Genomic DNA, 14,649 nt, shown 5'->3' with positions numbered 1-14,649 from the left:
ATGTACAGCCAGCAGAGAACATAGTGAGTTCAGATAGCATAAGAACAAGTTCATACATTAGAAATACATTCGATTATTTACATTAGGTTATTTACAATTCGGGGACATGGGATGTGAATGGAGGAGGATGAAGGGTTGAAGTTGCCTGGAGGTGTTGTGGTGCATGTACAGTAGATGGCAGTATTGTCCTGTTTAAGAGTGTCACATGCTGTTAACGGCAGACGAACTGCCTTACGGTAGACGTAAACGTGACTGCTGTTGTTGTGTGTTGTAACTGCGCTGGGAGGACATTAATGAAACTGCCCAAGAATAAACCCACATAAGAAACCAAGAACTCGCCCTCGATCATTGTACAGTTATAACGTCATTGGGCATAGACGCTATTTAGACACGTCACTCTGGTCTGCACGGAGCTGGAGGGGGCGGGGGCCTCTGGCTCCGCCTGAATTTCGCGGGGTTTTCGGGAGAGGCGCTGAATTTCGGGAGTCTCCAGGAAAATCCGGGAAAGTAGGCTATACAATAGCATAATATCCCCAATGTACTTCTGATTCTGATTCATAAGATAGTGGAGATCACCATGTATAATAGATAGCAACCATGTTGTCCATGGCATACCTTGAATTGATTAACCTGGACCCCGACTTAAACACGTTAAAAAACTGTGTTACAATTTAATGGTCAGGTGTGCGGAATATGTACTGTACTGTAAGTCGGGGTCCACGTTAATCAATTCACGGTACAAATATATACTATCAACATAATACAGTCATCACACAAGTTAATCATCATAATATATACATTGAATTATTTACAATCCGGGGGTTGGGATGAGGAGCTTTGGTTGATATCAGTACTTCAGTCATCTACAGAGAAATGGACATTGAAAAAGTGTAGGTTTTACTTAGTAGGATATGTACAGCCAGCAGAGAACATAGTGAGTTCACATAGCATAAGAACAAGTACATACATTAGAAATACATTCGATTATTTACATTAGGTTATTTACAATTCGGGGACATGGGATGTGAATGGAGGAGGATGAAGGGTTGAAGTTGCCTGGAGGTGTTGTGGTGCATGTACAGTAGATGTCCTGTTTAAGAGTGTCACATGCTGTTTACGGCAGACGAACTGCCTTACGGTAGACGTAAACGTGACTGCTGTTGTTGTGTGTTGTTACTGCGCTGGGAGGACATTAATGAAACTGCCCAAGAATAAACCCACATAAGAAACCAAGAACTCGCCCTCGACCATTGTACAGTTATAACGTCATTGGGCAGAGACGCTATTTAGACACGTCACTCTGGTCCGCACGGAGCTGGAGGGGAGATTTTCGGAAGAAAATTTGTCCCGCGAGGTTTTCGGGGGAGGCGCTGAATTTCGGGAGTCTCCCAGAAAATCCAGGAGGGTAGGCTATACTATAGCCTAATATCCCCAAAGTACTTCTGATTCTGATTCTTATGATAGTGGAGATCACCATGTATAGTAGATAGCAACTATGTTGTCCATGGCATACCTTGAATTGATTAACCTGGACCCCGACTTAAACACGTTAAAAAACTGTGTTACAATTTAATGGTCAAGTGTGCGGAATATGTACTGTACTGTAAGTCGGGGTCCACGTTAATCAATTCACGGTACAAATATATACTATCAACATAATACGGTCATCACACAAGTTAATCATCATAATATATACATTGAATTATTTACAATCCGGGGGTTGGGATGAGGAGCTTTGGTTGATATCAGTACTTCAGTCATCTACAGAGAAATGGACATTGAAAAAGTGTAGGCCTTACTTAGTAGGATATGTACAGCCAGCAGAGAACATAGTGAGTTCAGATAGCATAAGAACAAGTGCATACATTAGAAATACATTCGATTATTTACATTAGGTTATTTACAATTCGGGGAGATGGGATGTGAATGGAGGAGGATGAAGGGTTGAAGTTGCCTGGAGGTGTTGTGGTGCATGTACAGTAGATGTCCTGTTTAAGAGTGTCACATGCTGTTTACGGCAGACGAACTGCCTTACGGTAGACGTAAACGTGACTGCTGTTGTTGTGTGTTGTTACTGCGCTGGGAGGACATTAATGAAACTGCCCAAGAATAAACCCACATAAGAAACCAAGAACTCGCCCTCGACCATTGTACAGTTATAACGTCATTGGGCAGACACGCTATTTATACACGTCACTCTGGTCCGCATGGAGCTGGAGGGGGCGGGGGCCTCTGGCTCCGCCTGAATTTCGCGGGGTTTTCGGGAGAGGCGCTGAATTTCGAGAGTCTCCAGGAAAATCCGGGAAAGTAGGCTATACAATAGCATAATATCCCCAAAGTACTTCTGATTCTGATTCATAAGATAGTGGAGATCACCATGTATAATAGATAGCAACCATGTTGTCCATGGCATACCTTGAATTGATTAACCTGGACCCCGACTTAAACACGTTAAAAAACTGTGTTACAATTTAGTGGTCAATTGTACGGACTATGTACTGTTCTGTGCCATCTACTAATAAAAGTTTCAATCAAACAATCTGTCAATCAAAACTAGTTAGCCTTGCTGACAAGCCATTAATGATTCTGAGAGTTTGAAAGAGATCAGTACAAATATATCTTACTTTTGGGAAGCCACCCTTTAATATACTGTAAATATTTTCCCCAACTAACCGAACATTTTGGGATGTTATAGAGAGTCTGTGTACTTGAGTAGAGGCGCAGAACATGCAAACTCTACACAAAGTCCAAGTGGAGATTTAAATTATTGGGGCCAACATGCTAACCACTCAATCACTCTGTGCGGACATGTATGAACGAATACCTCCACCCAAGTCTTTTTCAGACTTATTTCTATGGAGAAAATACAGTCTTATGTTCAGGTTTATATTATAGATGGATACGGCATTCGGTACTTTTATAGACACCGACCGAATTCTTTACGGTGCCGTATTTTGATACCTTTGTTGCACGTAACATCACGTCCGTGGCAGACTTGGCTGGCTCAAACACTTTTTCGGCCAAACAAAGACTCAAGCAGCACTCTGCCAAAATGCCTTTATGCAAACTTACAATTTTCCATGCCAACAAAAGAAGTATGCCTGATAGAAAACTCTTTACACACAGTAAGGCAGGGGTCGGGAACCTTTTTGGCTTAGAGAGCCATGAAAACCAAATATTTCAAAATGTATTTCCGTGAGAGCCATATAACATTTTTCAACACTGAATACAACTAAATTTGTGCATTTTTAGGTACGAACAACATTTGTAGAGTATAATAAGTCTCTTATTCTTTTTAACAACATTGTTATTCTAAAAGTTAACCAATAATAAATATAATACTTCTTACCATTAATGCGACATCGTGAACAGGTGCGGTAGAAAACGGATGGTTGGATTAAAATGCATGAGAAGTTTTATGATTTGAACGTTATTTTCGAAACTGTGATTACCAGCGAAATTATTCATTACTTATCGTGTTAAGCAATGTCAGCTCAGATTTATCTGAGAGCCAGATGCAGTCATCTGGCTCTAGAGCCATAGGTTCCCTACCCCTGGTTTAAGCATTAGACACCTTTTTACCTGCACTCTGCCTCCCGCTGTTTCCCACATTTACAAAGCAATTAGCTACCGACTGCCACCTACTGATATGGAAGAGTATTACACGGTTACTCGCCATAGCTCAGTTAGGAGAGTGGCCGTGCTAGCAACCTGAGGGTTCCTGGTTCGATTCCCGCTTCCGCCATTCTAGTCACTGCCGTTGTGTCCTTGGGCAAGACACTTTACACACCTTCCCCCAGGGCCACCCATACTAGTTTAAATGTAACTTAGATAATGGGTGTGACTTTGTAAAGCGCTTTGAGTCACTAGAGAAAAGCGCTATATAAATATAATTATCTGAGAGCCAAATGTAGTCATCAAAAGAGCCACATCTGGCTCTAGAGCCATAGGTTCCTTACACCTGCAGTAAGGATGTCGTAGTGGTTTGTGCAGCCCTTTGAGACACTAGTGATTTAGGGCTATATAAGTAAACATTGATTGATTGATTGATTGATTGATTGGTTTTGCCCCAGACATGCTACTGATTATCATTAGTGATTTTAGATGGTAATTTCAAAATCTTCAAATTTGATAATGAAAACTACAACTATGATGCATGTTACAATCAAACTGTGTTTATACTTGCAGTATAAACACGTTTTAGAGCGCAAAAAAAGACTAGATTCAGCTTAATGGCAAAGACTAGACCTGACTAGGCAACACACTGTTGTCTGAAGCCATCTAACATCTTGGAAAAGCAACTGCAGGCAAAGTCTACAATATAATACTTGCAAATGAGACTAAGGAAACCAGATATAACAACTTCATTATTTGCTCAGTCTTAAATTTTTGATACATTTTTACTTAAATTTATTTATTAAACAAATTAACAGTTATCAACAAATTAACACAAACAGAAGTACTGAAAATTGGTACCGTTGAATACTGGCATTGATTTCCATTATTTACTATATACAGTGTACACTATATGTCACGCCCATAAGCTCATGTTTTGTTTTTGTCATGTTTGGTTATTTTTTGGACACTTGTTTCCTGCTTTGCCACTTCCTTGTTTTCTGTGTTTCCATAGCAACTCATTAGTTTCCACCTTGTCTCCAAGTCACGCCCCGGTCCTCAGTTCTCACACTTGTTAATCATTATCATAGCTATTACTTAAGCCACAGTTGCCAAGTGTTCAATCTGGCAACTTTACATATCACCCATATTCCTCATCCGTGTTGTTATTTATGCCACAGTGCAAGTTGTTGTTATTCATGCCACAGTGCAAGTGTTTTTGTTTCATGTTTGTAGTTTGTAATCTTTATGCTGGTCCAGGGGTCGGGAACCTTTTTGGCCGAGGGAGCCATACAAGCCAAATATTTTAAAAAGTATTTCCGTGAGAGCCATAAAATACTTTATTCAAGACTGAATACAACTAAATCTGTGCATTTTTAAGTAAGACCAACATTTTTAGTGTATAATAGGTATCTTATTCTTTTTAATAACGTTGTTATTCTGAAACTAACCAACAATAAATAAAATACTTCTTACCATTAATGTGACTTCTTGAACTGGTGCGGTAGAAATCGGATGGATGGATGAATTAAAATGCATGAGATTGTTTTATATTTTGAACGTTATTTTTGACACTGTGATTACCAGCGGAATTATTCATTACTTATCGTGTTAAGCAATGTCAGCTAAGATTTATCTGAGAGCCAGATGCAGTCATCGAAAGAGCCACATCTGGCTCTAGAGCCATAGGTTCCCTACCCCTGTGCTAGTCTTATGTTTTACCATTAGTCAAGCTTGTTCTCCGCCTTTGTGCGCGCCATTTGTTACCCCTTTTGTAGTTTATTAGATAGATAGATAGATAGATAGATAGATAGATAGATAGATGGATAGATAGATAGATAGATAGATAGATAGATAGATAGATAGATAGATAGATAGATAGATAGATAGATAGATAGATAGATAGATAGATAGATAGATAGATAGATAGATAGATAGATAGATGGATGGATGGATGGATGGATGGATGGATAGATAGATAGTACTTTATTGATTCCTCCAGGAGAGTTCATTCAGGAAAAATTTAAATTCCAGCAGCTGTGTACAGAGTTGAGATCAATTTAAAAAAAGTAAAAAGTAAATCATGGGGGTTTAAATGGAAACAAAATAGAGAAATATTACAAAAAGAATAAAAACAATGGGAATAACAATATAACAGTAAAATAAGAATATAACAAGACAAAGTAGGCAGTAGTGACCATGTTATGAAAACGTATTGCACTGTTATTGTTTTGCATCCCCTGTCATCCTAGTACCCCCCGCCCCCCGCCCCAGAGAGGAGTTGTACAGTCTAATGGTGTGTGGGACAAATGAGTTTTTGAGTCTATTAGTCCTGCACTTGGGTTGAAGCAGTCTAGAACTGAACAGGCTCCTCTGGCTACTGATAACACTATGCAGAGGGTGACTGGCATCATCCAGGATGCTCACTAGTTTGTCAACAGTCCTCTTCTCTGCCACCCTCACCAGTGAGTCCAGTAGCCTTTATGCTAGTCTTATCTTTTTCCATTAGTCAAGCTTGTTCTCCGCCATTGTGCGCGCCATTTGAATTAGTGTACGAATAAAATAGAAAAAAATACAGAATCAGTGCACGAATAAAAACATTCACGTCTCGCTCGTGCCATCTATCCTTTGCGTCGGGGAAACAACCCACGCCATAGTCCTAGTTTGACACTATATCTGTTCCAACATGACTCCTCTATGTATTTTGACCAGGATGGGCGGTAAGGCCGCGGTTTCTTTTGCTGATGACATCCCCCCCTTTGACACCCATGCCACAAGGTAATTAATGAATTGTGCATGAGTGAATCTACAGAGTAAAGTGGAGTCTTAGAAATCTGTTTATTAAACAATGTGCTTTTGTATGTGTGTGTGTGCGTGTGTGTGTGTTTCCACTCCATGTGCCATGACTCCTCTATCACGGCTTTCTTTCCCTTTCAGCCTCAGCACTCACCGGTCGTGGGCGCGCAAGTGGGAAACCACAACCCCTCTGCAGACCCACATAGAGGAGAGGTGATGACACACTCCGATTTACTCTTGCGCCTCCACTCCATGTACTCCAGCGTGTTCCGTTGATATCTCCCCTCGCCCATTACGCACTAAAAGCCTTTCAATGTATGTGTCCTCGCTTAGCAGAGAGGATCTAGCAGAAGCCGGAGAGGAGGATCAACAGACTTTGGTTAGGTTTGAGAGGAAGTAAGTCTTCTGCTTGCTTAAAAGCACTGGGGTGCCGTTTGTTGTCTTCTTTAGTCCCCTGACCTCGCCTCACTCTCACTGTATACTGAGGCTTTTGCAGCTTGAACATTCTGCTCATTGAGCCAGAAGACTTTGTTTAGTAGTGCTGGTAAAACAAAAAAATAGGTCAGATATCAGATATACAAACCCCGTTTCCATTTGAGTTGGGAAATTGTGTTAGATGTAAATATAAACGGAATACAATGATTTGCAAATCCTTTTCAACCCATATTCAGTTGAATGCACTACAAGGACAAGATATTTGATGTTCAAACTCATAAACTTTTAATATTTTTTGCAAATAATATAGAATTTCATGGCTGCAACACGTGCCAAAGTAGTTGGGAAAGGGCATGTTCACCACTGTGTTACGTCACCTTTTCTTTTAACAACACTCAATAACTTTTGGGAACTGAGGAAACTAATTGTTGAAGCTTTGAAAGTGGAATTCATTCTCATTCTTGTTTTATGTAGAGCTTCAGTCATTCAACAGTCCGGGGTCTCCGCTGTCGTATTTTACGCTTCATAATGCGCCACACATTTTCGATGGGAGACAGGTCTGGACAGCAGGCGGGCCAGAAAAGTAACCGCACTCTTTTACTACGAAACCACGCTGTTGTAACACGTGGCTTGGCATTGTCTTGCTGAAATAAGCAGGGGCGTCCATGATAATGTTGCTTGAATGACAACATATGTTGCTCCAAAACCTGTATGGACCTTTCAGCATTAATGGTGCCTTCACAGATGTGTAAGTTACCCATGTCTTGGGCACTAATGCACCGCCGTACCATCACAGATGCTGGCTTTCGAACTTTGCGCCTGGTTATTTTCCTCTTTGTTCTGGAGGACACCATGTCCACAGTTTCCAAATATAATTTAAAATGTGGACTCTTCAGACCACAGAACACTTTTCCACTTTGCATCAGTCCATCTTAGATGAGCTCAAGCCCAGCAAAGCCAACCGCGTTCCTTGGTGTTGTTGATAAATGGCTTTTGGCTTTAACTTGCACTTACAGATGTAGCGACCAACTGTAGTTACTGACAGTGGTTTTATAAAGTGTTCCTGAGCCCATGTGGTGATATCCTTTTAACACTGATGTCGGTTTTTGATGCAGGGATCAAAGGTCCGTAATATCATCGCTTACATGCAGTGATTTCTCCAGATTCTCTGAAACTTTTGATGATTTTACGGCCCGTAGATGGTAAAATCCCTAAATTCCTTGCAATAGCTCGTTGAGAAATGTTGTTCTAAAACTGTTGGACAATTTGCTTACAAATTGGTGACCCTCACCCCATCTTTGTTTGTGAATGACTTAGCATTTCATGGAAGCTGCTTTTATACCCAATCATGGCACCCACCTGTTCCCAATTAGCCTGCACACCTGTGGGATGTTCCAAATAAGTGTTTGATGAGCATTCTTCAACTTTATCAGTATTTATTGCCACCTTTCCCAACTTCTTTGTCACGTGTTGCTGGCATCAAATTCTAAAGATAATGATTATTTGCAAAAAAAAAAAATGTTTATCAGTTTGAACATCAAATATGTTGTCTTTGTAGCATATTCAACTGAATATGGGTTGAAAATGATTTGCAAATCCTTGTATTCTGTTTATATTTACATCCAACACAATTTCCCAACTCATATGGAAACGGGGTTTGTATTTTTGTGGCGAACACATGCCTATCTTTGTCCCCTGTAATGTGCACAGTGTCCGTTTCCCCTCATCTTATGCCGTATGTTTTTGTCCACAAGGTCCAAAGAAGATGACTCTCCATGGGACAAGTGGACGTCTCCATCTGTGTATACTCTTCCAACCACCACAGAGGAGGAAGAGGAGAGGTATCCATCTTCTCAAAGCGCAGCTCATTAGATGCAAATTAAAGCTGTTATTTATTTAATTATTTTTTTTAACCATTCAAGCAGAATGTGCCTTTATAAGTGTGTGGAAATGAAGAGGCTGTCAAGCATTTAATTGAAAACAAGTTACACTTAAGTGGGAACCTAACTTATAGAATGCTGGTATTTGCTGTGTTTTGCAGCCTGGAGGACTCACAAGTACACACATTCACAACCATCACCACCATCAGGTAGGAGAAAGTTGGAAACTTGTACTCTAGACAAAGTAAAAATGCATTATTAGATCATTTCAAAATAAAATTATACTGCTGCATGTCAAACTAGCGGTTTGAGTCTCTAGAAAAGCGCTATATACAAACCCCGTTTCCATATGAGTTGGGAAATTGTGTTAGATGTAAATATAAACAGAATACAATGATTTGATAAATCCTTTTCAACCCATATTCAGTTGAATGCACTACAAAGACAATATATTTAATGTTCAAACTCATAAACTTTACTTTTTTTTTGCAAATAATAATTAACTTAGAATTTCATGGCTGCAACACGTGCCAAAGTAGTTGGGAAAGGGCATGTTCACCACTGTGTTACATCACCTTTTCTTTTAACAACTCTCAATAAACGTTTGGGAACTGAGGAAACTAATTGTTGAAGTTTTGAAAGTGGAATTGTGGAATTCTTTCCCATTCTTGTTTTATGTAGAGATTCAGTCGTTCAACAGTCCGGGGTCTCCGCTGTCGTATTTTACGCTTCGTAATGTGCCACACATTTTCGATGGGAGCCAGGTCTGGACTTTTACAAAGCCACGCTGTTGTAACACGTGCTGAATGTGGCTTGGCATTGTCTTTCTGAAATAAGCAGGGGCGTCCATGAAAAAGACGGCGCTTAGATGGCAGCATATGTTGTTCCAAAACCTGTACGTACCTTTCAGCATTAATGGTGCCTTCACAGATGTGTAAGTTACCCATGCCTTGGGCACTAATGCACCTCCATACCATCACAGATGCTGGCTTTTAAACTTTGCGTCGATAACAGTCTGGATGGTTCGCTTCCCCTTTGGTCCGGATGACACGATGTCGAATATTTCCAAAAAACAATTTGAAATGTGGACTCGTCAAACCACAGAACACTTTTCCACTTTGCATCAGTCCATTTTAGATGATCTCGGGCCCAGAGAAGCCGGCGGCGTTTCTGGATGTTGTTGATAAATGGCTTTCGCTTTGCATAGTAGAGCTTTAACTCGCACTTACAGATGTAGCGAAAAACTCTGTTTAGTGACAGTGGTTTTCTGAAGTGTTCCTGAGCCCTTGTGGTGATATCCTTTAGAGATTGATGTCGGTTTTTTATACAGTGCCGTCTGAGGGATCGAAGGTCACGGTCATTCAATGTTGGTTTCCGGCCATGCCGCTTACGTGGAGTGATTTCTCCAGATTCTCTGAACCTTTTGATGATATTATGGAGCGTAGATGTTGAAATCCCTAAATTTCTTGCAATTGCACTTTGAGAAACGTTGTTCTTAAACTGTTTGACTATTTGCTCACGCAGTTGTGGACAAAGGGGTGTACCTCGCCCCATCCTTTCTTGTGAAAGACTGAGCATTTTTTGGGCAGCTCTTTTTATACCCAATCATTGCACGCACCTGTTCCCAATTAGCCTGCACACCTGTGGGATGTTCCAAATAAGTGTTTGATGAGCATTCCTCAACTTTATCAGTATTTATTGCCACCTTTCGCAACTTCTTTGTCACGTGTTGCTGGCATCAAATTCTAAAGTTAATGATTATTTTATAAGTTTGAACATCAAATATGTTGTCTTTGTAGCATATTCAACTGAATATGGGTTGAAAATGATTTGCAAATCATTGTATTCCGTTTATATTTACATCTAACATAATTTCCCAACTCATATGGAAACGGGGTTTGTACATCCAATCCATTATTTTTTTTTGTCCTTTTACACTGGTTAAGGACTGTGGATGTAAAATGGCAATTAATGACTTCTGCTTCATCTGAAAAAAACTATTTTCAGTTCCTTCCTAAAAAAAAATATCAAAAATAAGAACATCATGCAAAGTTTGTTTATTTAGCAACTACATTTACAAGTGAAACTAATGTACATAATGTATATAGTTTGGATGATCATGGCTCACAGCTTATGAAAACCTTGAATGTTTTCAATAACTGTAAGCTATGATCTTCAAAATTATGAAAAAACTTGGCTTAACATCTCACCTTGCATGTAATGACTTAATATCACATACCAGTTTCACATTTGAAGTTGAATTGCTGACATGAATGGACTTTTGCACGAAATGTTTTGAGTTTCACTTGTAAGATTCAAGATTGTCATAAGCACAGTTAAACAGTTTGCTGCACAATGAAAATCTTACCTTGCTAGTCCACCCCAGTCACATGGTACTTAGCTAAAAATTAAAATAAAATGTATATACAAGGCAAAGTAAGTAACATAACATTATTGCACAATCTGATTGACAGTCAACAGTATAAATATAGAGGTGACCTTAGGTCACAGCCGCAGTTAAAGGGGAACATTATCACAATTTCAAAAGGGTTAAAAACAATAAAAATCAGTTCCCAGTGGCTTGTTGTATTTTTTGAAGTTTTTTTCGAAATTTTACCGGTCCCTGAATAGCCCTAAAAAAAGCTTTAAAGTGCTTGATTTTCGCTATTTGCGATGCGACTATGCATTTCCATGTCACGTCATACAGTGCTGCCAATGTAAACAAACAATGGGAATACCACAGCAAGATATAGCGACATTAGCTCGGATTCAGACTCGGATTTTAGCGGTTTAAGGGATTCAACAGATTACGCATGTATTGAAACAGATGGTTGGAGTATGAAAGTATTGAAGAAGAAACTGAAGCTATTGAGCGAATAGCTATTGACGCTATTCATAGCCATAGCATGGCCGAATAGCTGCGTTAGCATCGCCGGTAAAATGTGCGGACCAAACGATCAGGACTTTGGCATCTTGTGACACTGGAGCAACTTAAATCAGTCGATTGGTAAGTGTTTGTTTCCGCATTAAATGTGGGTGGAAGGAAACGTAATATAGTTGCAAATGCATCTGCAGGTTATCTATACATCTCTGTGCCATGTCTGCTTTAGCACCGCCGGTAAATAGCAGGTTAGCATCGATTAGCAAAGCATGTTAGCATCGATTAGCTGGCAGTCAACATCAACAAAACTCACCTTTGTGATTTCGTTGACTTTATCGTTGCAAATGCATCTGCAGGTTATCCATACATCTCTGTGCCATGCGTGCTTTAACACCGCCGGTAAATAGCATGTTAGCATCGATTAGCGTAGCACGTTAGCATCGATTAGTGTAGCATGTTAGCATCGATTAGCTGGCAGTCAACATCAATAAAACTCACCTTTGTGATTTCGTTGACTATCGTTGCAAATGCATCTGCAGGTTATCCATACATCTCTGTGCCATGTCTGCTTTAGCACCGCCGGTAAATAGCATGTTAGCATCTATTAGCGTAGCATGTTAGCATTGATTAGCGTAGCATGTTAGCATCGATTAGCTGGCAGTCAACATCAACAAAACTCACCTTTGTGATTTCGTTGACTTTATTGTTGCAAATGCATCTGCAGGTTATCCATACATCTCTGTGCCATGTCTGTCATTGCCGGTAAAATGTGGAGACACTGTGAATTTTTGTGAATTATATTTATATAGCGCTTTTCTCTAGTGACTCAAAGCGCTTTACATAGTGAAACCCAATATCTAAGTTACATTTAAACCAGTGTGGGTGGCACTGGGAGCAGGTGGGTAAAGTGTCTTGCCCAAGGACACAACGGCATTGACTAGGATGGCGGAAGCGGGAATCGAACCTGCAACCCTCAAGTTGCTAGCACGGCCGCTCTACCAACCGAGCTAAACCGCACCACTCTGGTACATTCAATGGGGGTCTGGCGGAATTCACTTTTGCATCTTCGGGCCAGTGGTGCAACTTGAATCCCTCCCTGTTAGTGTTGTTACACCCTCCGACAACACACCGATGAGGCATGATGTCTCCAAGGTTCCAAAAAATAGTCAAAAAAACGGAAAATAACAGAGCTGAGACCCGGTGTTTGTAATGTGTTGAAAAGGAAAATGGCGGGTGTGTTACCTCGGTGACGTCACATTCTGACGTCATCACCACATGAGCGATAAACAGAAAGGCGTTTAATTCGCCAAAATTCACCCATTTAGAGTTCGGAAATCGGTTAAAAAAATAGATGGTCTTTTTTCTGCACCATCAAGGTATATATTGACGCTTGCAAAGGTCTGCTGATAATGTTCCCCTTTAAGTGTCTTTAATGATCAGTAATACAAGACATTTAGTGATACATGTCTTGTGATGACAAAACCAAACCCTAAATTAACATTCATACCAAATTTCCCCCACTAAACTTTTTCCATTAAAACTTTCCATCTATTTTCTGCAAACTTCCCAGACATTTTCCTCTTGTTTGCAACCATGCAAGCAGGACAACAAACTCACAGTTGATTATGAAGTAGCAGAATTGGGAAAGTGACCGACTAGGTCAATAAATCCCCAGCCTCTCTGGAGAAGACTTAGAAGGGCCGAGCCAAGAAAAAAAAAAAAAATCAGTTTATTGGAACGCGTCCAGCTTATTGACGGCAGCAACCGACAGTGAAAGTCTAATCTGGCTTCTTTCATACTCCAGGGACTCCTATGGAAGACAGGAGGAGTACGGGATGAATCGGTGAGTTGTTGATCTTGTGAAAGTCACCGGAACAAACAAAACACTCTTCTGTTTGCTGGTCATCAAGCCTCAGTTCTGTCTAAACCAGGGGTGCCCACACTTTTTCTGCAGGCCAGCTACTTTTCATGCAAAGCTGATCTACTATATTTGTGGGCAGAGGATTTTAGTGAGCAGATAAAAGGAGCACAATCTCGTGTGTCTGTCTTCATGTATATGCAGAATATATGCTGATTATCAGAACACCCAAAATACTAGGAGGAGAAGAAGCAAATATCAATTAATCAGTCAATCCAAGTTTATTTATATAGCCCTTAATCCAAGGGTGCCCACACTTTTTCTGCAGGCGAGCTACTTTTCGAATGACCAACTCGAGGGGATCTACCTCATTTATATATATCATTTATATTTATTTATTTATGAAAGAGACATTTTTGTAAACAAGTTAAATGTGTTTAATGATAATCCAAGCATGCGTAACACATATAGATGTCTTTCTTTCACAAAGACAAGAATATAAGTTGGTGTATTACCTGATTCTGATGACTTGCATTGATTGGAATCAGACAGTAATGATGATAACGCCCACATTTTCAAATGGAGGAGAAAAAAAGTTGTCCTTTCTGTACAATACCACATGAAAGTGGTTGGTTTTTGGCATCTAATTCATCCAGCTTCCATACACTTTACAAGAAAAACATTGGCGGCAAATTCCGTAGCTTGCTTGATTGACATTCACGGCACCCGAGGGTCTTGTGAGATGACGCTGGCTGCTGCCAGTTCATTATTATGAAAAAATGACAGAGAGGAAGGCGAGAAACACTTTTTATTTCAACAGACTTTCGCGCCGTCCCTTCCGTCAAAACTCTAAAGGCCGACTGCACATTTCCTATCTTCACAATAAAAGCCCTGCTTCATGCTGCCTGCGCTAACAAAATAAGAGTCTCGGAAAGCTGGCGTGCACAAGTGATGTGCACGCCAGCTTTCTGAGGGATCGCTTGTGCACGCCAGTTTTCCGAGACTCTGTATTTAGTTAGCGCAGGCAGCATGAAGCAGGGCTTTTATTGTGAAGATAGGAAATGTGCAGTCGGCCTTTAGAGTTTTGACGGAAGGTACGGCGCGAGAGTCTGTTGAAATAAAAAGTGTTTCTGGCCTTCCTCTCGGTCATATTTTCATAATAATGATCTTGCAGCAGCCAGCGT

General features: G+C 40.3%; 1 protein-coding gene across 50 annotated transcripts in view; it reads left to right on the top strand.

The window, feature by feature from the left end:
- Positions 1–14,649, top strand: part of znf185 (zinc finger protein 185 with LIM domain) — a 141,829-nt gene that overhangs the window by 108,408 nt on the left and 18,772 nt on the right. For 49 of the 50 annotated variants that reach the window (XM_061902037.1, XM_061902036.1, XM_061902025.1 and 46 more), the window contains 6 exons: positions 6,328–6,393; positions 6,553–6,624; positions 6,745–6,807; positions 8,601–8,687; positions 8,888–8,935; positions 13,412–13,450. In XM_061902037.1, the coding sequence (XP_061758021.1) occupies positions 6,328–6,393; positions 6,553–6,624; positions 6,745–6,807; positions 8,601–8,687; positions 8,888–8,935; positions 13,412–13,450 (375 nt within the window). The remainder of the gene's footprint in view (positions 1–6,327; positions 6,394–6,552; positions 6,625–6,744; positions 6,808–8,600; positions 8,688–8,887; positions 8,936–13,411; positions 13,451–14,649) is intronic. The other variant, XM_061902001.1, reaches the window with a different exon arrangement.

Source organism: Nerophis ophidion, linkage group LG05 (assembly GCF_033978795.1).
Source record: "Nerophis ophidion isolate RoL-2023_Sa linkage group LG05, RoL_Noph_v1.0, whole genome shotgun sequence".
NCBI classification, from domain to species: domain Eukaryota; kingdom Metazoa; phylum Chordata; class Actinopteri; order Syngnathiformes; family Syngnathidae; genus Nerophis; species Nerophis ophidion.
The sequence above is the reverse complement of the archived record's forward strand: the minus strand, read 5'-3'. Positions and strand labels throughout refer to the sequence as shown.